A 22231-nucleotide genomic window follows, 5' to 3' on the forward strand; every position below is an offset into this window, starting at 1 on the left:
TAGACATGTTTATTGTGCTCGGACAGTAAGATGTAAATGTCGACGCGCTCGTAGGTCACATCGAAACCGGTTTCATCCAGTCTTAGACTCCACGATTTCGTGTGGTATATAGACAATGAATTTATCTAGATCTCGGTGATTTATTCGGCGATTTTGTTTTTTCATAAAAACAAAAAAAAAGAACTCCAAAAGTATCTTCACCTATAAATGTTTGGGCTTTTCAACGACTGTAACGACAGCCACCTTTGACTAGTTCGCCATCTAGCGGGGAATGAGGTCAGTAGGCCGGTCACCCGTGAGTTGACCACGCCGTCATTACCCACGTGACGACGCCAGCCGACCAGCTGAAGAATAATGCGTGCCAGTAACGGGGATGTTTTGGGAGCTGGACCCGTTATTGGTGGCGCCGAAATATCAATCAGTGCATGGATATATCAATTAATTATTCAATTTCAAAATCAAATCCATCGCTATTAGATATTCTAATTGAAGTCTCTGATATAAACTGATATTATTCAATGTAGAATGAATTGATTTTTAGTTTATACCCGCAGTTTATAGAGCGAAGATGGATTATAACAGTTGGACATGTGTAAGTTTACTGACCCAAATGCTAGTCATTGTGAAATTTGACACTTTATAGTCTGACCATTCTTGTCGTTCGTGTTGGTGTACCATAGACCTCTGTTACAACTGGTATGGCTTTGCGCCGTCTCGCACATGTCTCCCAAATCAGACAAAATATCGAAATACCTCTCGTGAACACGTGATTAACCCTGGAGAGCCCAATCATATTCCGGCTAATTAGGAGAGGTCATATTTGGCCCCGTTGGTTCCCCAGGATTAAGTTCAACTTATACAAGTTGTTACTTGTAAGGTGAGTAAATTGAAGTTTTAATTTTTGCTATGAATGATTTATGAGGTTATGCCTTTAAAACGTTGGAAACACAATTTTTAGAAAACTCACCACGGCCCGGTTTCATGAAATAAATTTTAACTCAAATTTTTGGTGTAATTGCCGCCATTGGTTACTTCATGTTTTCGATGAGGACAACAATTCAAACTTAACCGTTTTAGGCTTAAACTGTTTCGTGAAACTAGACCCAGAGGTTTCGTCCCCAAATCCATGAATCGCTCTATATTCATGGTACACCGGTATCCTAGCACCTGCATACAGACTGAAGGGTAGTAGTGGGTCCTGGTAGATATCTGGTTGAAGTGTAAAGTAAAAATACCAACTAAACAGTTTAATTTCTCGAAAGGGAGGGTCTGAAAAACTGATTTTTAACTGGAGATATTTACATAGTATGTATCTGACGTGTTACTGTAGTATATCATCTTATGTTTGGCCAAACAATATGCTGTATAGGCCCCGGCCCTATCATTATACGGCAGGGCATTTTATATGAACCCCCTCTTTGAAAAATCCTGGATCCGCGCCTGATTAATTAGTTTGTCTGACAGTTAGGAGCCTTCAGTTATCGGTAGCGTTAAATGGGACTGTAACAGTAGAATAACAGGCATTTAACTTCAATTCTACTTCCTAATAGATATAAACTATCTTCAGGAGCTTATGAAAATAAGGGTTTACGACGTAACGATGGAGTTAAACGGGACTGAATCGTAATCAGTTTACAAATGATTACTTCAAGGTTAGACAGCATTGCAGGACATTTAGGGGACGTCTGTAAAATAAAGGCACTTCCTGCAACCATGCACCATGGACTCTCAAACAATTCTAGTTGTTCTTTTGTTGTTGTATTCAACTAAACAAATGCAGTTTGTGTCAATATTGCAGTTTATTTACCGATAACCTTTCAAATCTTCCGTATAAAATACTCACCCGGAGCGGGATACGGGATTCGATATCATCATTTTATTCGGTGAAGAGATTTACAAGAACTCGTTCTTGCTTATTTTCGCTGTTTTACTGGGAGTCTAAACCAGAATCCTGAGAATGATGTTGAGGAACTGTTTCGTACTAATGTGCGTCGTAGTTTTACTACAACTTGGAAATATACACAGTACAGAATTGTCTCGAATGAGGAGAAAGAGACGTAAGTTACTCAAATTATCAGTGACTTTGTTTTATTGTTTAGTTTACGCGTAGTATAATCGTTCCACAAACTTAAAACATATCAATTATTTTCAGGTGTCACGCATATTGAACCTCGCCCAGTTCCCACGGGTCAACTCGACCGTAAAACCCAAGGACAAGAGATAGTTTATAAATGCAAACTAGCGGTTGGAAAATCAAAGATTAAGGCAAAGTTGATATTTCAGCAGAAGTGTCGCGGTTCTGAATCATGGGGCCCTGTTCGTGGAGGGATACAACCGCGTAGTTATAACCAATACGCTTTAGCTTTAGCCGAGCTGAAATTCAAAGCAGATTTCAAACTACACAATGGAACGGCTTTTAGATGTCTTGTAAAGGAAAACCCAACAAATCCGGAACCTATTCGTTTTGATGTGATTGTATTTCTTCGTCTCGGTAAGTGAAGGTTCATTTCCTTATAATTAATTATCGAATCGGCAAACGAGAAGAAATTATAATCAATCAATGCGTGTCTATGAGCATTTAAATTGTTTATAGTTCATTATCAATTACAACTGCCTCAGATGAACACAAGTGTCGACGATCAATGCGCCGATTCAATATGAAATCAAAAGTATTTCCACTGGTGAAATGCGAGACTGATTGAATAAATTCATGATTGATATAAGATCATACTTGGTACAGATTCGCTTTGTCTAACAATAGAATTTGGACTCGACGTTTATGTCATTACGGTTCATTCAGTGAAATGATGGATTTGATAATCAGAACAAATGAACTTCTCAAAACTTCCTCATTCTTCAAATCAACAACATGACAGTGATCGCAGTTTATTGTTCATATCATATTTAGTTTCGTGCGCGTTGTTATCGAGACATGGCTTTGTGGTAAAGACTGCAGAGGTCGTCAGACTTTGGATCGACAGATTGAATGCTGTTGTTTTCAATAACGTTAACAATAGTTTATAAATACGTATCTATCTATTACTAAAATCAAATAGAGAATTAACGCGTGGTTAATGCCACGTTGCCGTTGCCGCTGTCGCTGTCGCTGACATTTACATTTACTAGACATATTTTATTTCGGACACGAACGTATTTCGAATAGTTTTATGTCCAACAGTGCAACAAGTCATCATTGGGTTTGAATTCCGGTGAAATATAATTTGGTTTCCGAAAAATAAAATCAAATTCGAAACCGCCATTTTGAGTTTGAATCCGATACGCATCAATTCAATTTGAATTTTAATACTCAGCGCTTTACATATTTCAGTTACATCAAGAACAGCCTTGTTTTTATATAATTTAGCATCTAGTCACTTTTAGTGTTGGACACACTTTCTCTTTCAAATAATTTTTGAAAATATTATTTGCATTTAAAAAAATGTTAATAATGATAATAATAATAATAATAATGATTTTATTTTGTCATGTAAAGACACCATATAAATTAATTTTTCATACACACATAATACTTAAAAACCCATACATGGCACGGATGTACGGATGTATCCGTGCCATGTATGGAATTTTAAGTATTATTTCAAAGACAATGAAACAAAGACTGAACAGTTTACTCTCATATTGCATTTGAAAACATTTTATGAAATCATACACTAACAAGAATTTGATCAGCCAGAAAAATTAAATTGTCAGCGTACAAAAACCTAGCTTGATTTTTTGGGGGTTGACTTTTTGGAGGGGCCAAGATTTTCAAGGGGTGTGTGGCCTGGACCATCCTCTAGGTCGAAGCCGTATTTTTCTAAAATTTGCTTGGTTAATTTTCGTTTCAGACAATACAACTACTGATCCGCCAAAGGTTAGTATCTGGCTGTCAAACCCACACTTTCTATTGTTAAACCGTGTACAGAAAATTAAAATTAAACCAGCCGAACTATGGAACTTGGATCCGGAGTCAAATAAAAAAATGCGCTACTTTAATTAAACTGAATGACTTTTTATAGGTTAAGATGAGTATGATGTAATTTCTCAGCACCGCGCGTTTAAAATCTTTAGAAACGGGTTAAACGGTCGACGGTTTGTTGATGATAAAATAATTATTCTTACATCTTTCAGACTACATCAGACCCCCATCACCGAACTATTGTGATACTTTACATCACGTGTGGAGCGACTGGATTCATTTTGATCGTTCTCATCGCAGTATTCACTATTCGCAGGTATGAACTCGACCGGAAACCACGGCATACACTGTGTGTGGTTCCGTCGAAATACCTACTAACCCTAAACCTCAACAAAATATCTGTATAGTCACCGTAACGTCTTAAGATGCTGACAGAATTAATACACGTTATCCCCTTAATTAATGCCCAGTAATTTCATACATCAAAGAAAACTTTTATCGTCACAGGTCTAGAAGCTTTCAGCTCTCTGGACTATGATGAAAATGAGAGCTTGATTGTCATTGAAATGTTTGGTTGTTCGGAATTCTGCGTTAAGCGGGATAAGATCTCCAGTCTGAGAGATCACTAAGATTCATATTTACAAATAATTTGACTTTTTAACAATCATGATGGATTATGATAATAACAGATTAATACACGAAATATTTACTACTTTCCTCACGTAATTTTATGCTGCATAAATTACCCCCATTTCAGATGCAGACGTCGATCGCCCGGTGAAGGTCATGTGGAGACTTCAACACCACCTCCACGGCTCAAAGCAACCGACGACGTGTTGTTAAACGTCTACGAAGACCCGGACGATGGCAGAAATTCCGATAATGTTTCAAACAGAAAACCTGTGAGAAAATCTGAAACTAGATTACATAACGTACAAACTCGTAAATCCATGAGAGCCGAGAAGGGCAAATACACAACTGTTTATATGGATATGGAAGCCGAGAAGGGCAAACATGCAACTATCTATATGGATATGGGAGCCGGGAAGGGCAAAGATACTTCTCCTTACATGGATATGGAAGCCGGGAAGGACAAAGATACTTCTCCTTACATGGATATGGAAGCCGGAAAGGGCACAGATAAAGTTACATACATGAATTTGGATGCGAAGTTTGTCAAGAGATAACATTGAACAGAATCAGTTCAGAATCAGAAACCATTGAACTGTGAATAAACATTCGAATGAACAGATCTTTTCATCAGTCTAAATGAAAAGAAAAAAAATAACAATTTAATTTTCAATTTGTTTTCTGTACGTTTCCAATGATTTATTATGTTGTCCAATCTTCAAGTAGAGAATCTTTCAAAAAATTCTACTGAGAAACTATGGTATTTCTTTGTGTTGGCTATATGTATATGACGTGCGATGTAAGTACAACCACCACCACTTTTACCAGCAACTCGTTGGTGTAATTAGAATCGTGGGATCTTATGTGGTAGAATAGATTAACAGATTTTCCAGAACCTGCCATGAGAGTCCACCTGGCTTATCAGGGCAGGAACATGCCCTGAGAGGCCAGTCGTTTGAACCAATAGAAAATGAAAACCCATTCGACAGATTGGGCTGAAACGGTGGCAAGGTGATCGGGTTATTCGGATTCAAACTAATGTTTTCGATCATACAATAGAAGACTACGCTGTATTCTATAGAAATAGATTAAGAAATACAAATGATTTTAATCATATTAAGCTAAAACAGTTAAAAATTTAAGTTAAAAATACATTTCTCGCCTAGGGATCGAATTGGCGTTTCGTCTTCGTAGTTCTCAACTGTCGCGCACGATTCTAACGTGAGAACTACCAAAACGAAACGTCATTTCGATTCCTAGGTTGGAAAAACTCACGCTCTCATTCCTAGTATTGATTCGACTATGATATCACAAACATCAATCAGTCGCTTGCCGGTTATAGTATTCCGATTGCAGCAATCGCAATTGTTTAACCCGAGCTAAATGTTTCAATCTGACTGAACGTGAATGAAAATGAATGATATTCAAGATACAAGAAGCCGGACAAATACCACAACATCCGCACGAGGACTCATACCAGAGGACCACTCCCCTCTCCTAAACACAATACACAACGATGTGACACCGATCTGTTTTCGATGGCACGACATCATCAACTACAGAATACACAACAGACGATAGACATTGATCATAAGTATTCGATGAACATTTTACAAAATACCAGGGTAACAATTGTTTCAACAATCTTATGGTAATCCTTTGTTCGATTTATTATTATATTCGATATGTCTCCGATAAAATAAAAAACTGACAGAGTGGAAACAGGCGTTTTTATAAACTACGGGATCTGATCTTTCGATTGATGTACGTTGCCAACCATTAGCAAAAAATGCCGTCATATCCAATTTTTGAACATTCGGCAGGCCGAATATTTTATTTATGCATTTATCGTTTGCCCAGTACATTAAATGTGTGTAGTATCACTATTCGTCCTATAGGAATATCACTGATAGGATACTTTCACTTTAACAGATTGAAATCAAGCTGATTGAAATTCCTACGCGAAGATAACAATTGATCATGAACTAGTTTGTTCGACTTTATGCAGCACATCTATCGAAAATGAGAGGATTATTTGATATTAAGTGTATCGTCTATGGGAATTTGGAAGAGTTTCACTTATTCTAATATACAGTTTGTTTCGTGAAGGTAAAACTCATTTTTCTATCACATCTGGGTTTTGTTTCATGAAACGGTTAAAGCTTAAGACGGTTGAATTTCAATTGCTTTCCTTGAAATCCTCAGCTAGATAAAGTATTCAAGTCTCATTTTTGTGAATTGGACCCCACTTTATAGTTTTGATGTACACTTTTTTGTACTAGAACATGCATCTCCCAAGACCTTTTGATGTAACCAAAAATCTATTATTTGTGCATACAGATAAAGGATTTAAGAGTGAACCTTCATCTGAGGTCTTCTGTAGAAGGGTGTTGATATTCAATACGTTTGTATGTGTCTTTATTTCTAGGTAATGAATGAATCAAGATGAAGAATCTATGGAGGAATCTGCAGCAGTTTAAATTGATATGCGTGATTTTACTGTTGATTCTGATCCCGTACAGCAACAGGTCACACGCGTTTAGACTCAAGAGAAATACAGGTAAGACTTGAAAGAACATATCACAGTTATCTATAGAAAATATATTACATAAGATAAAACCTATCACCAGACTGGAAACTTTTATTTGAAATTTCTAGGACAAAATGATAATAGTTCAACCACTTGAACTGATAACACGTGATTCAAATAAAAGACCCGTTTACCTCAAACATTTTAACTGTTATTTTGTCTTCTAAATGATGAGTCATCTAAATGTGGATCAATTTTGAAAATTCATTTCTTATTCGGCAAGTGCAATTATTTATCAATTTAGGGATCAATTTTACCCTTTATTGATCAGTGACTTGATACGTATTTCATTACAAATTGTCGGCTTAATCGTTACAATTAATTTGAATATTGACTTAGACAACATCACAGGATACAGTCTTATAAATGACAGACATTTTGTGTGTATATTAGATTTTAAAAACCTCAAATCAGATGATAGTTCATTTATAGACAAGCCTTTAAACTGTGAAAATTCTATATTACAAGATAATTTCTTTTTTACTGAGGTCAGAGGCTGCAGTTGCTGTTAAGGTTGGTTAAAAGTTACCAAGAATATTACATATATTGTGTATTTGATATTTCAGCACCTGATGGAGTTGTACTGGACAGTGTGAATGTATTACCGGGTACTAGAATATTACGTATATTGTGTATTTGATATTTCAGCACCTGATGGAGTTGTACTGGACAGTGTGAATGTATTACCGGGTACAAGAATATTACGGATATTGTGTATTTGATATTTCAGCACCTGATGGAGTTGTACTGGACAGTGTGAATGTATTACCGGGTACAAGAATATTACGTATATTGTGTATTTGATATTTCAGCACCTGATGGAGTTGTACTGGACAGTGTGAATGTATTACCGGGTACAAGAATATTACGTATATTGTGTATTTGATATTTCAGCACCTGATGGAGTTGTACTGAACAGTGTGAATGTATTACCGGGTACACCTATGTTACTGTCGCAGGAAGGTAAAACTGTTAGTATTACCTGTAAACAGAGCAGCTCTACAGCGACTGGTGTTGAATTCCAGCTACAAGTGAACAGTGGACCAGGAGGGACCTGGACTGCATTACCTACACCACCAGCACCAGTTTGGAATATTTTACCTGAGGCTGGTAAAATGTATAAATGTGTGGCCACTAATTCTGCTGGAAAGAAAGAAAGTCAATTCTACCAATCAGATGTGATCAGTAAGTAATGCGTTCATCTACGTACGTTATAAGACTTTCAGAGGTATCTTGGTTTGAATCTGAAATAAAGAGTTTTCACAGTTTGACATCTGAATTCATCTTTGATTAACATCAGTTGCATTCGCGCAACTAGAAATTTACGCGCAGTATCGCCGGAACAAAACAATCATATCTTGTGATGCAACCACGTTTTCACACGTGTTTTCGATAAAGGGTGGCTCCAACTACATGTAAATCATGACAATAGGAGCTAAAAGATGGTCTCAGTATTTGTTAGACTGGTCGCCTGTCCAATACTGCGCCACCTGCTTATTCGTAGTCAGAATCTAACTGAAGGTAGAGACCGGCAACCAGTCTTCATTACTAACGCAATTGTGGAAACTTAATTTAGGTTGTTGTTGATTGTTGATTTTCATGTTTATAACAATATTTCACAACTATCGAAATCTTTTGATTTTTGAATCACTTTTCTTTAGAGTCTAAACTTTTCTTTAGTTTTGAAGAACAAAAAGATGTATAATGTGTTAGTTCATATATTACAGGTATAAAGATACGTGAAAACCCGTGTAAACTGGCTCAATTCCAACCATCACTGGCTTGTACTTGTGAAGCCACTAGTAAGATTGGTAATCCAAACATCAAAGTAAAATGGTATGCCGATGGATATACTAGAGGTTCAACGGCTATTGAAAATATAAGAGAGCAAGGGGTAAATACTGCGCTGAAAGATGGAGTTATCAACAGAAATGAGATTTATTATCTATACAAGATTGACGCAACATTGATTCAATGTCAGTTGAGGAGATATAATGGTTTAATACTACCGAGACCGCTTCAAAATCAAATTCTTTATGAAACAAAAATGGATGTTACGTGTAAGTAAGAAAAGAAAAACAGTGAGTTATTTTTATATAATATCAGACAGGAGTCAGGAGTGAGTTTAGGACATTTGTACGGGGTGTCCGCGTATGAATGTCCCTGTGTTACGTTGCGTGACGGTCAAAAGTTATGTTTTCGATCACCCGTTCACAATTAAACATTTCATTAAGAAAGTAAGATAGTTACAACAAAATCTACCAAGTGAAATATTTTTCCATATTCAATAGACGAATTTCTTCACATAAATTAAGGTTTTAAACTGATCCAGTTTAAACGTGAAAAGAATTAGAATGATTGAATATCTAGTTAATGAAATCCAAATAAATACTTAATGTACATTCAGATTTTCCTGATGAAATTCAAACACGAGGTACTTTCACCGGAGAACCTGACATTAGAACCGAAGGAGAAGTTGTAGAATATATTTGTAGAACAGAAGGTGGGAGGCCCGATCCTACAGTGATATACCAACAGAAGAGAAGAGGTTCTGAACAATGGGAGCCAATTCCTCCTGATCCACAACCTCGTAAAGTACCTCTTAAAGGGCATTTAAAAGGTTTTGACACGACGTACAAGTTTAAAGCTGATTTCAAACTGCACAATGGAACGTCATTTCGATGCGCTGTAAAGGAGAACCTTACGTTTCCAGAACCTCAGCAATTTAATCCAATTATTGTTCATTGTAAGTAACAGATTTATTCGTCGAATTTGAAAAATCCTTAGAATAACAGTTTTTCTAGCCCCAGTCCTAGTAGACCTATCTACCCTGAGCATATGTCTTGATGCTATTAGGTTCGAATCCCTGCGTGGTATAGTCTCTGATTTCATCAGGTTCGACTCCCTGCTGAGGATGATGGGTCTACTATTACAGGGGTTTAGAACTCCGCAAGGGCAGATATTTGTAACAACTTTGACTTTTACTTTTATCAGATTTTGCACCAGATTGCAAGAAATCCAGTGAAAATGAAACAAATGCAGCGTATATTGTAACAGTTAATAGTAACCCATTGACTCAACAAGTTACATGTGACCCTCCAGCTGTCGTTCAAAAACTATCAACCTATCAGTGGAATATAACGATACCTATCGTAAACAGTACCACAACTGACTATAGAGGGCGGTGTTTGGCTGACGGTATTAATGAAGGGGTCATTGATGTCGCTGGTTATCATAACGCCGGTAAAACTGATGAAGCAGGTAAGATTCTGCGTCAGAACTGGATGAATTGTATCTGAATCTGAACAAATGATTTAGGTCCGGATGCAACATGATAAGAACTGTTAACATCTCATGTCGTCGTAGGAAAAGTCATTATATTCACCTGAATTAACACTTTTAATTCTCGGGTCTCAATTTGAAAGTTTTAGCTTCGATTTAATTGCTGTTACAATAGAATAGCATAATAGCTTATCATGATTTAATAAAGATTTCTGATTTGTTTAAATTTCAGTTCAAGAAGATGAGAATGGAGGAATAGTAGTGTTTGGTGCTGTAATCGGTAAATTACTGATATTAGTGATGATATTACTGATTCCGATAATACTGTTTATAATGTGGCGTCGTGGCTGCTGTAAGTTTTACAAGAAACCATCATTAAACCTTAAAAAAACACAATGATACAAAATAATGAAATATTGTTTTTTATGGGCGTTACTTCCACTGACTGAACTCTCGAAAGTAAATGAAGAAACAGCAACAAAAATATCTCTTCCACATATCGAGGTTCCGTTGAAAGTTCCTCCTAAAAAGTTCACCAAACGAACAGTTTAACAAGAATATAACGCAGTATCATAAGTTCAGTTGTCGCCTCAAAATCAATCACAGCATCATCCATTTTCTCTGGTGGATCAATTGGTTAGGTTTTGTTGTGTGTCAGGTAAACGTGCATCATGTAGGACAAACAGTATTTCTGTTTTCTAATTCACAGTCACGTGTTTGTGTCCGAAACCTGAAGATGCGATTGAATTGTTGCGTTGGACAAGTGAAACCTGGTATAAAAAAGGTAAGATTCTCTCACATGATTTACTGCACATATTCTCAGATATCGGTTTGATAATTTTAGGTGTTGTTTTCTCTTTGTAGATCATGAGAATTGGGTGAAAACACGTGACCAACTGCAGCCAGGTATTTACAGAACAGTTAACCCTTTATTTCCATAACATATAGAATTTCTTTGCACGAACACAGTACCTGATGCCCTAATGTAATGAAGCAGTACATGTTGTTTATAATAATCGCTGTAAATGATACAGGATGATGGTTTTTCATTTATATATTTGTAGCTGGAGACTTTGAGGTCATTGACACATTCAGTCCATGTATAATAATAAAATTGTTTATTTATCAATCAACTATTTGCTTGTGAGGTCAGTGAATTCATTTGGAACTTGATTTACTATGAATTATCTTTCATTTCGTTTATAGAAACTGTTAGAATAATTGTCGATGTTTACGGAACTGAGAATGATTGGATGATAACGAGAGATAAGGATAAACAAGGTAAGAGTAGTGAGTGGTAAGAGTAGTGTTGACTCAGTTGCCAGGGGAAGTGCAGAACCGACTGATTGGTATCTTGTAACCCTACACACCACACTGTCTCTAAATATGACACTTCTGCCTCCTATCTTCATCCAGCAGTAATTCAAACTGTTTGATGCACAGTTTATTTGACTATTGAACAAATAATTTCTATATTTCATTTCAGCAATAGCTATCAGAGAATTCCTGTTCCAACAGTTATCATATGATCAAAGTAAGTTATTGTTTACCTAGAGTTAAAGTTCATGTACAAGTTTACATGTACATGTGTGTTATGCGAAAATGTACATGTGTGTTATGTTAACATGTACATGTGAGTTATATGAACATGTACATGTGTGTTATGCGAAAATATACATGTGAGTTATGTGAACATGTACATGTGAGTTATGTTGCGCATGTTAATGTTGCGTACATGTGCGTAATACACAAACATATACATGTACGCGTTATTCAAAAGAACATATTCAGTTTTGTTAGCATGCACATGTGAGTTCTGTTGACATGTTTAGTTAACAGGTACTTGTGATTTGTTAACATAGATTTAAGTTTAAGTTTAAGTTCATTTACGGTACATGTTCAGATGCACGTGTGAGTTGTCAGTTTAATCATTTCAGTTTTAACATGTACTTGTAAGCAAGCATTGTGTTCAGTCAACACAAGTTTCATCAATGTTTATATATTTTCAGGTATGTTAAATTTGGTGAAAGAAATTCTAAGTAAGTATGACATTTCGGTATTTTATCAACTCAACTTCAACTCGAATCATCGATTCAAATGTGTTTGTTATTATTTATTGACAGGAAAATACGCGAGAATAAACGATTTAAAAACGGAACTATCAAATGAGATCGGTAAGATTTGATTGAATTCAGTTATTGATTTATGAGTTTATTGATTATTATTCTACTGTCAACTCATTTTGTAAATGTATTACAGATACATTACTGAACATGAAGAGGTCAATAGATGGCGCTGATGCAGTTTACAATAGAGATGAAGGTATCGTTATTATTCACTGTTTGATAGATCATTTTGTACAGCTATACACCCATCTATGCACCCTTCTGGAAATATGGAAAATCTGATTTGAAAAGATGGCAGTCGTTTAGGTTTTGATTGGTCTCTACCGATTTCAAAATTCCTTTCTGGCGTGTTCATTTCGACCAGTATACGCCCTACCTATTCACGATAAGCTATACTGTAAACCTGATAGAAGCGGCCGGTAGAGAGTTTGTAATCTGTAAACCTGATAGAAGCGGCCGGTAGAGAGTTTGTAATCTGTAAACCTGATAGAAGCGGCCGGTAGAGAGTTTGTAATCTGTAAACCTGATAGAAGCGGCCGGTAGAGAGTTTGTAATCTGTAAACCTGATAGAAGCGGCCCCGGTAGAGAGTTTGTAATCTGTAAACCCGATAGAAGCGGCCCCGGTAGAGAGTTTGTAATCTGTAAACCCGATAGAAGCGGCCCCGGTAGAGAGTTTGTAATCTGTAAACCTGATAGAAGCGGCCCCGGTAGAGAGTTTGTAATCTGTAAACCTGATAGAAGCGGCCCCGGTAGAGAGTTTGTAATCTGTAAACCTGATAGAAGCGGCCGGTAGAGAGTTTGTAATCTGTAAACCTGATAAAAGCGACCGGTAGAGAGTTTGTAATCTGTAAACCTGATAGAAGCGACCGGTAGACAGTTTGTAATCTGTAAACCTGATAGAAGCGGCCGCTAGAGAGTTTGTAATCTGTAAACCTGATAGAAGCGGCCGGTAGAGAGTTTGTATTCTGTAAACCTGTACCAGTCTATAGAACCGGGTTATAGCAATTGTGAGACACATTAATTCAATTAAATTAGTGGTAATAAACAGCATAAAACAGTAGCAATCCATCTTGTAAATGTTCCATCCTCAACGAATAAAACAGCATACAACCTTTGTTCTAAATAGACCCATGATCCGACGAAAAACCTGATTGCTTCAAGTGTTTCATGTTTTAACGTGTTTCAGATGAAGTTCATGTTAGTTTTATGACGCAATTGAATGAAGAGAAAAGACCCCTGACAAACAAAGAGAAAGGGTTCATCACAGATGGTCAGTAAAACTATGAATTCTATCTCTGAGTTCCAGTTTGTTGTTTGCGCACAGCGAATTGCCAACGAGTTTTAAAAGTGCTTTATTCTGACACAAAATATCAATTTTCACTGAAAATGCATTTTGAAATATGTCTTCAAATAGTTAGCAAAATGAAGCAAGTGCTTAAAGAGCTACTACTCTGTGTCAATCACTGAGCTTTTACTGTAAGCTAAAAACATTCTAAATATTTAGTTTTTCTAAGTTTTAAATCCCCAGTAAACGGTTATTATGAATGTCTATATTTTCAGTTGCTTCAGCAGTTGATGCTAAAGTTGATTTTTTTGCTAAAATGTCCGGTAGGTTCCATAAATCATTTCAGTAAAAATACTGTGGAGTTTGTTGTGGAATCATTGAATAATTGATAGTGTTTATTTTTACTGTAGATGCTGAATTATGTGAACGAGGAATATTCAACATAAAACGTAGGTTTTAATTCTCATTTATCCTCGACTGAGTTTATAAATACATGTGCTCTATAATCTACTGTACATGTAGATTTTATCTGTACATGTACATGCGTAAACCGTTCGTGTACATGTGGGTTCTCTGTACATGTGCATATGAGTTATCGTAACTAGTGAGTTCTGTGCTTATCACTTTCGTTATATTTCAGCTACTGTTGAAATTGCTGGTAAGTTATAATATTCACTATGATGTTTAAACTGGTGCTGATTCTGTTCAATTATAACTGAAATATCACTGTATCTTTTTATAGAAAAGTTTGTTAAGGAAGCACTTGATAAAGAAGTTAAACAACAGAATGGTGAGTGTTTAGTTAATCTAGGAATCTATGAGGAAGGGGCTGACAACTATGAACTGATTACAAATTATACATATTTTGTCTAATTACAGGAAAACTCGTCACACAAATAGAAAACCAGAAAGTAACTGATGAAACAAAGACAGGTTTGTTACCAGAAAATCTGATTATCATAATTTATCCATGATTTATTCAAATATTGTCAATGAATCTTCTTTATTTAACTATCTACTGGTACTGAAAACATGTACTTAGAAATTTACCCCGCGATATGAATATCTTTATGGTTGGTATTACAGAAATGGGAGTGGCCGACTGGGACCGTTTTGTGAACAAAGATATTTGTGGTAAGACTGAAAATGTTATTCTTTCATAATTTGTCACGCTTTGTAATTAATCGTTTCGTTAATGAGAAATCCGATGTACAATAAAACCAGCTAGACCCGGTAATGTGCAACAATTGGCAACGTTGTCAAAATTCATCCGCTTTGTGGGAAATTTAAGGTTTAATAATACCCGGTTAATCCAGATGTATTTGGATGAAATTCTAGTTTGAACTGATCTGATCAATATTCATGTTATTCTATTCATGTATTCATTTGTAGAATCAGTTTTATTGGCGTCAAGTTCGCAGAAATTAGAAGAGAACAAACATTCTACAGAACTAGATAAAAGTAAGTTTAAACTTTCTTTGTCCCTAGAAATAAATTTACAGAGTATTTGATGACCATGAATTGAAGATGAAATTTATCGATGTCATCAGATTATCAGAGGCATCTGTTTTGATTCAGAACCAGGTTTTAGCTGAAAGTTTGTATCGACGTGAATAATCTTCAGACCGAGTTCATCGTAGATGATTAAAATCAGTTGTGTTTAAACGCAAAAAGTTAAGCAATATCATCGTACAAAATCAATAGAAACCATGTTTTGAATGTCATGCATATATCGAATGAGATGGTTCCGATAATATCCAAATCAGATCATCACCAGAGGATGGCTCCGAGTGATTTCTGTCAAAAATGTCTGCACATTTTGGGAAACTACTTTTTTGTGATTAGTTTATTTCATTGTTTAACTATATTTTCAGGTATTTGTGAAATAAGCCGAGATGTTTTAGGTAAGAACTAAATAATAGTAACAAACTATAAAAATCGAGGTCTAGGGTCGAGAGCAGACGCTTAAAAAGAAATTATGAGAAACTTTAAAGGGATTTTTTGTCCCTTTCGTTATTTTCTGATGATTGAATTGAAGTTTTATCAGATACTATTTGAAAAGAGGTTTAGAATAGAAGTAGTGATGTCACTGAATTGCTGTGTTTGATCAAAGCCGATTTTGATTCGTTTTCTATTTTTTCAGAAATTAAATTGAGAATCGCAGTTTTCGAATCTATCAAAGGTAAGAGGTTTATGTATGGATTGCATCACAATCAGCAGGGTTTATTCCATCATTTTCCAAGATTCAAAATGAGCTCAATTTTTTCCTGCAACTCAATTTCAGTTCTGATGTCATTTTCATGATAATGTTTAGAATTGTTTCATGTTAATTCATATTTACGAATAACTTATAGAATTGTACGCTGGACGAGCTGAAAGATTTCAGAAAGAACTCAAAGAGAAACTGAAACAAGTGGAAAATGAGGAGGAATTGAACAGAATAATTCACAGTTCAGTTTGTCAGGCGTTTAAATATATCACTGATATGGATGAAAGTAAATATCGATTTTATATCTCAAATTATACATTCACTTAACATGTCACATATTATGTGTGAATGAATGCTCATGTAACATGTTCATGTGAATGAATGCACATGTAAAATGTTCATGTAAATGAATTCACATGTAACATGTTACATGTGAATGAATGCACATGTTACATGTTGGTTTTCTGATATATTTCAGAAACTCTGATGGATAATGAAGTTGTAGGATATGGAGGTTTGTATATAATTCAACTTTTTCAATCACAAACCAGTTTTCATTAAAAAATGTGTTTTATTTTCTCTATTTATATTTCAGTGAGTCCAAAAGAGATAAGTGAGTTCTGATTGATATTTATAAATATTCTCAGTACACTAGACTGCGCGCTTGCCTCTGATTTCATGTTGTAGTTCGTCATATTTACCTGTTTATAAGTTGTTTGTGATGTCAGTGATTTTCTATATTGATAGATTCTAAACTACATGAATTAGCCGATAAAGAGTTTGAAGATAAGAAAGGTACTGTACACATAACAAAGTGCGAAATTCAACGTGTTTTATGTTTTAAATCTCATTGATTATTATCAATGTTTATTATAGTCGGTGAATTTAATCTAATAAAGACACCTGAAGAAATAGTAACTCTAACACTGAATATACCGGCACAACTCAGCACTGGTAAGTGACTATACAGTGAAGTGTTACTGAAAAGTTGAGAATCTGGCAAATCGGTTTATTACAAATTTAATGTGTTCTTAAACTGTTAGAATTTCATTTAATTTTTGTAGATTTGTATTCAGCTGAACGAGATCCAGTTATTTTATGGGACCGAGCAGGTATTGTATAAGTCTGTTATAAATCTAACCTGTTTAATGCCACTGATCTCACCATGTATTTCATCGGTCCCAACAGTGGCATTATGAAAGACTTTTTCTGTGATAACGGAATTTTTAGCTTCTTAGGAGCATTAGCCTTGAATATTCTGCAACTGATCTTTGTCCCTGAGAAGATGGTTAACTCTTGTTTTTATGTGAATTTCAGTGGAATATTTCAAGGATGAATTCATTAGCGCAATACAATCTGATGAATCATTGAAAACTACTACTCGAACTGCTTTAGATAACAGTAAGTTACATCTACAGTAAACTACATTTACATCTACAGTAAACTACATTTACATCTACAGTAAACTACATTTACATCTACAGTAAACTACATTTATATCTACAGTAAACTACATTTACATCTACAGTAAACTACATTTACATCTACAGTAAACTACATTTACATCTACAGTAAACTACATTTACATCTACAGTAAACTACATTTACATCTACAGTAAACTACATTTACATCTACAGTAAACTACATTTACATCTACAGTAAACTACATTTATATCTACAGTAAACTACATTTACATCTACAGTAAACTACATTTACATCTACAGTAAACTACATTTACATCTACAGTAAACTACATTTACATCTACAGTAAACTAAATTTACATCCGCAGTAAACTACATTTACATCTACAACAAACTACATTTACATCTACAATTAGATACATTTATTCACTAAGATTTTCAATCATTGAAATTTGTTTGTGGTTTTTTGAAGAATCAAGCAACATCAACGATTTGTTGAGGAAAGAAAACTCGAAAGGTGAAATTGTCTCATGAAACGTGGATAAGACGTTTGTTTTTACGAACCGAATAATTACACTGTGTAAAATGATTCAAACGTTGTCTTCTATTTTCAGTTGTTGATAGAATTTATGATGATGTGAAAAACAGAATAAAATCAATATCTACCGGTTTGTATTTTAATAATTTACTATCAATTCTTATATTTGCATCTAACAATTCTTGCATCTGTATTTAAATAGTTTATTATCAATACTTGCATTTTAATGTGAGATATATTTCCTCCTGTTGAGGTTTTTTTCATATCGTATATCATAATATATCCTCATATGCATATTATGTCATATACCACTAGCATATACAATTGCATCAATCATGTATATCATATATCAGTTATCTCATCACATCATATCACATATCATACCATTTATGCTTTTAAAACGTAATTTTGAAGGTGATAATTTTCATTTCATTTTTCATCACGGATTGATTTATTTGTATTTCTATTTGTGATTTCAGAGGAATTAAAGGAACGAGGAATCGTAGCTTATAGAAGTGAGTGAAATTTCGCAGTTTTGAGTTGCCCTAACCCGTAACCTTTACCCTAATTAAATTATTAGACTCGTTACCTGTATATTCCTAACACCAAACTCCTAACACTGAGACTGAACTAAATTCAACCGTAGTTAAAGTTAACTGTATGAATTGACCTGTTTAGATCTACTCAATATTTGAATTATTGTTGTTTTCTGTTTTTCAGTAAAAGATGAAACAGCGAGTAAGTACTGATAACAACTTACACGTTAAAGTCTACATAAATAGATTTATAAAATGATATAAGTTATGTTTTAATAGCTGTTAAATCCAATGAAACTGCTCATAGTAATTTACAGATGATGAAATACTTCCTTCAAGAGAAAGGGTGGTAAAAGAATAATATGTTTCACTCTCCCTGCAGTAATCTATTGTGTTTATCCCGTTTCAGTGAAACACATTAAACAAATTTTTGCAAACAGAATCCAAACGGAATTTAAAGGTGAATCAATGGACTGTGAGGTGTTTTAATTAACAAATTAAACCGGTACCGGGAGTAACGGTGAAGGTCGATCGGTACCGATTAAGGGTGAAGGTCAACTGGTATAAAGTAAGGGTGAAGGACGAATGTATTTTGTTGGAGGATATTTGTCGCCATAGAAGCATAAACATCAGTCAATGTCACAGCAGTTTCAAAAAACATTTTATAATTACAGATTCACTAGTGACTGTTTTAGAAGAGAAATGTAAGAAGGCTCGCAGCAGTTCGCCTCTCAAACACTGGACATATGATATATCTGGCGCGAGTAAGTTCACAGTGAAATCAGTTGTTTGTGATTTATAATAGAATTCTATTGTATAAAAACTTGTCTATTGTTTATTACATATAGTGTCTGTACTCAGTGAATTTACCAGTAGAACTCTAAAGACAGACACAGGTTATTGGAAACAAGTCAAAGAATGTTTTGGTAAATAATAAATTCTTCTTTGACTGAACGTTTTATTAAATGATCTGATTTTCAGGTTTTGAATAATAATTGTTTGTTCTGTTTGAATAGGAGATGAAATTGCCAGTGAAACAAATACAACTAAACTGACAAAAATAGGTGAATATCAATACAATAACAACAACTCATTTTTCAGATTAAGAAAACTGTGGCGTCGAATTCATTGAAGATGATATTCATCAATCATGAAATATAAATGTATACCTGGATCAACATATGTATGTAATTGTATTGTACCTTGCACATAATACACGTGGACACAGATTAATTATAAATACATCCCTAGCCTAGAGTCCCTCATCTTATGTTTGTAAAAACTATCTGAACTCCTATAATTGTATAATAATCTTGGATGAAATGATGATGAAAATAAAATTATCATTATCATTATTATCAATGTGATAAGATCTTTAGAGGCATCTGTTTTGATTCAGAGCCATGTGTTACGCATATAGCTGTATAACCACTGGCCAAGTGTACTTTTGGTATAAAGTTTAACGTGTGCAACTATAGATTAGTAAAAGTGCAAGCAAGTTACGCAGTGTCATCGGTTCAATTGTCGGCTCAATATCAAACATAGCCACGTGAAGACGCCATGTTTTAAGCGTTAAACTAAGAATGTTTATAAGTCATCACAGTTTGTTCACGGTTTGTATCGATGTGAATATTTGTTTATTTATCTATTTGTTTTCAGTTGACGAGTGTTTGGGTGAATGCACTAAAACAATGAGTGATAAATGGAATACTGGTGAGTTACTCCCCTCATGAGTAACCCTTTATGAGAGGTACTCATGAGTAACCCTCATAAGTACCTCTCATAAGTACTCCTCATGAGTACCTCTCATGAGTACCCCTTATGATCAGTACCTGTATTCATACCTGACATCTTGAGTACAATTTGAGTACAGGACCTAAATACAAATCGTAATTTGGGTGCCTGAGTACCAAAGCTATTGGACCTTGAATTAGTGACGGGATATGTCATTGTAGTGAGTACATGAAGTACCAAATACAGATACTCAACTGAGTACCCGGTCCCGTTACCTGAATCGTTTAAATGATGTAATGATCAGAAATCATGAAGTTGAAACAAACGGCAAACTAAATCAGATTTCTGTGAGCTTATATTTCATGTTTTAATATTTTTAGACGATTTTAAGGGGCGCAACATGATTTTAGAGACAGGTAAATATTCCGTATATAATTCACATAGGGCCGGTTCATCACTACTCAAAGTTAATACTAGTCTAAGACGATATCAGTTCTACAACCGATCTCACAACTTTAAGACGAATTGTGAACTTAGGTTTCGACTATGGAACCTGGTTCAATCACAAACCAGTTTTTATCTTAAAAATCTATTTGATTTTCTATCTATTACCATGAATTTTTTTCAATCAAGCACAAACGTTTCAATGAAAGTAATGAGTTAGGAGTCTAGATCCCTCCTAATCCCTGAACTCCTAAGACTTGACTCCTAAGCTGAGTCTTGAAATGGGCTAAATCCAACAAAAAATATAAAATATAGCTGCGAAGCAGCGCTAACGGGTTTTCTGACAAGCCATGCGGCCAAAACAAAAGGAATAAGAGAAGATAAAAATATTTCATTTGCGGAATTCGAACTCGATGTGGCACCTTCAGAAATAAAAAAATTATTGCCGGGGATTCGAACCAGTTATAACTGCATAAAATAAAAAAATAAAAACACTCGTCAACTGAAAACAAACAAATAAATAAATAAATTTTGACATCGATGCAAACTGTGACAAAACAGTGATGACTTATAAACATTCTTAGTTTAACACTTAAAACACGGCGTCTTCACGTGGCTATGATTAAGCGGACAATTGAACCGATGATACTGCGTAACTTGCTTGCACTTTTACTAATCTATAGTTGCACACTTTAAACTTTATACCAAAAGTATGAGTGAATATAAGTTTATGATTGAATATCTAAGCAGAAGACAATTCTATTGTGTTCACTATTGTATTTCGTATTATGTTTATATTGTAGGGCGAAGTAGTGAAATGTCTGACGATGGTGGAGTAAGTCAGCGGCCATCAAGAGGTTATGGCCGGTCACCTGATGTTGGACAAGGTCAATCTAGTGGTGATAGTAACGTAATGAGTGGTTATGGTAGATCGAGCTATCGTTGATATCTGTCTGATTTTTCTATGCTTGAAACAAGTGCGATTTTTTTTTTGAAAAGAAAAAATTATCGATGAAGGAAAAAAATTCGATTAAAAGAGAAATCACTGTAGTTTGTTTTATTGATAAATAAATTAGTATTTAGGAAATATCCAGAGATTGATTTTTGCTCTTATTTCTTATGCTTTTATTTCTTGTAAAAAACGAATTATATAAATATTACTCGTTTTCCGCGTCTAATCTATTTTCTTCCGCTAAAACCTGATTTTGTTTTGCTGTAGTCTGTGGAGGTTCGAAGTCATCAGATTTCACTACTGAAATATACATTGTTACTGAATTATAGTTTATATGAAATACAGTGTAACTGAATTATAGTGTAGATGAAATACAGTGCGGACTTTTGCGAAATCTTGTCAGAATACTGAACGCTCAATTTGTAAAAAGATGCGTAAGATTATCAAGGATTAAAAGTCACGAAGCTACCGACTGCACAGCTGCACCAGCGATGTTCTAACTAATATAGCACCAACCAGCAGATTTATACTGAGGCTGTCTTGAAATGTGTTCCGTAAATTT

The 22231-nt window shown here is 34.9% G+C and overlaps 2 protein-coding genes across 6 annotated transcripts; both read left to right on the forward strand.

The window, feature by feature from the left end:
- Nucleotides 1-760: 760 nt before the first annotated feature.
- On the forward strand, nt 761-22219 carry LOC141906974 (uncharacterized). Of its 5 annotated transcripts, none has more exons than XM_074796486.1 (43): nt 761-877; nt 6482-6658; nt 6978-7109; nt 8034-8324; nt 8867-9199; nt 9547-9885; nt 10134-10400; nt 10654-10773; nt 11131-11205; nt 11286-11327; nt 11628-11702; nt 11908-11955; nt 12431-12460; nt 12545-12595; nt 12681-12743; nt 13734-13817; nt 14108-14155; nt 14243-14281; nt 14473-14490; nt 14575-14622; nt 14712-14765; nt 14919-14966; nt 15225-15293; nt 15707-15736; nt 15976-16014; nt 16187-16327; nt 16520-16555; nt 16637-16654; nt 16789-16836; nt 16918-16995; nt 17106-17153; nt 17359-17442; nt 17938-17982; nt 18080-18133; nt 18483-18518; nt 18724-18741; nt 18949-18999; nt 19214-19303; nt 19388-19465; nt 19556-19603; nt 20199-20252; nt 20654-20689; nt 21521-22219. In XM_074796486.1, exons 3-43 carry the CDS (start codon nt 6995-6997, stop codon nt 21661-21663), a joined length of 3432 nt encoding a protein of 1143 aa, XP_074652587.1. In that variant the 5' UTR covers nt 761-877; nt 6482-6658; nt 6978-6994; the 3' UTR covers nt 21664-22219. The 5 variants fall into 5 exon arrangements, with proteins under 5 accessions (XP_074652587.1, XP_074652590.1, XP_074652586.1 ...); XM_074796485.1 differs by lacking the exon at nt 761-877 and adding an exon at nt 5905-6174; XM_074796488.1 differs by lacking the exon at nt 761-877 and adding an exon at nt 5905-6174 and having other exon boundaries at nt 10654-10701.
- LOC141907521 (uncharacterized) lies at nt 1822-5270 on the forward strand. Its single transcript, XM_074797186.1, has 5 exons — nt 1822-2057; nt 2153-2491; nt 3849-3874; nt 4132-4235; nt 4677-5270. The coding sequence occupies exons 1-5, from the start codon at nt 1958-1960 to the stop codon at nt 5104-5106; spliced, it is 999 nt and encodes a 332-aa protein (XP_074653287.1). The 5' UTR covers nt 1822-1957; the 3' UTR covers nt 5107-5270.
- Nucleotides 22220-22231: the final 12 nt, after the last annotated feature.

Source organism: Tubulanus polymorphus, chromosome 6 (genome assembly GCF_964204645.1).
Source record: "Tubulanus polymorphus chromosome 6, tnTubPoly1.2, whole genome shotgun sequence".
Taxonomy (NCBI): domain Eukaryota; kingdom Metazoa; phylum Nemertea; class Palaeonemertea; order Tubulaniformes; family Tubulanidae; genus Tubulanus; species Tubulanus polymorphus.

Bases quoted from the DNA above. Each gene is read 5' to 3' on its own strand.
- LOC141906974 (XM_074796486.1), top strand. From the start codon at position 6,995: ATGAAGAATCTATGGAGGAATCTGCAGCAGTTTAAATTGATATGCGTG. The intron at 11,206-11,285 runs GTAAGATTCTCT...TTCTCTTTGTAG, and splicing joins TGAAACCTGGTATAAAAAAG to ATCATGAGAATTGGGTGAAA. The intron at 16,328-16,519 runs GTAAATATCGAT...GATATATTTCAG, and splicing joins TATCACTGATATGGATGAAA to AAACTCTGATGGATAATGAA.
- LOC141907521 (XM_074797186.1), top strand. From the start codon at position 1,958: ATGATGTTGAGGAACTGTTTCGTACTAATGTGCGTCGTAGTTTTACTA. The intron at 3,875-4,131 runs GTTAGTATCTGG...TACATCTTTCAG, and splicing joins CAACTACTGATCCGCCAAAG to ACTACATCAGACCCCCATCA. The intron at 4,236-4,676 runs GTATGAACTCGA...CCCCCATTTCAG, and splicing joins GCAGTATTCACTATTCGCAG to ATGCAGACGTCGATCGCCCG.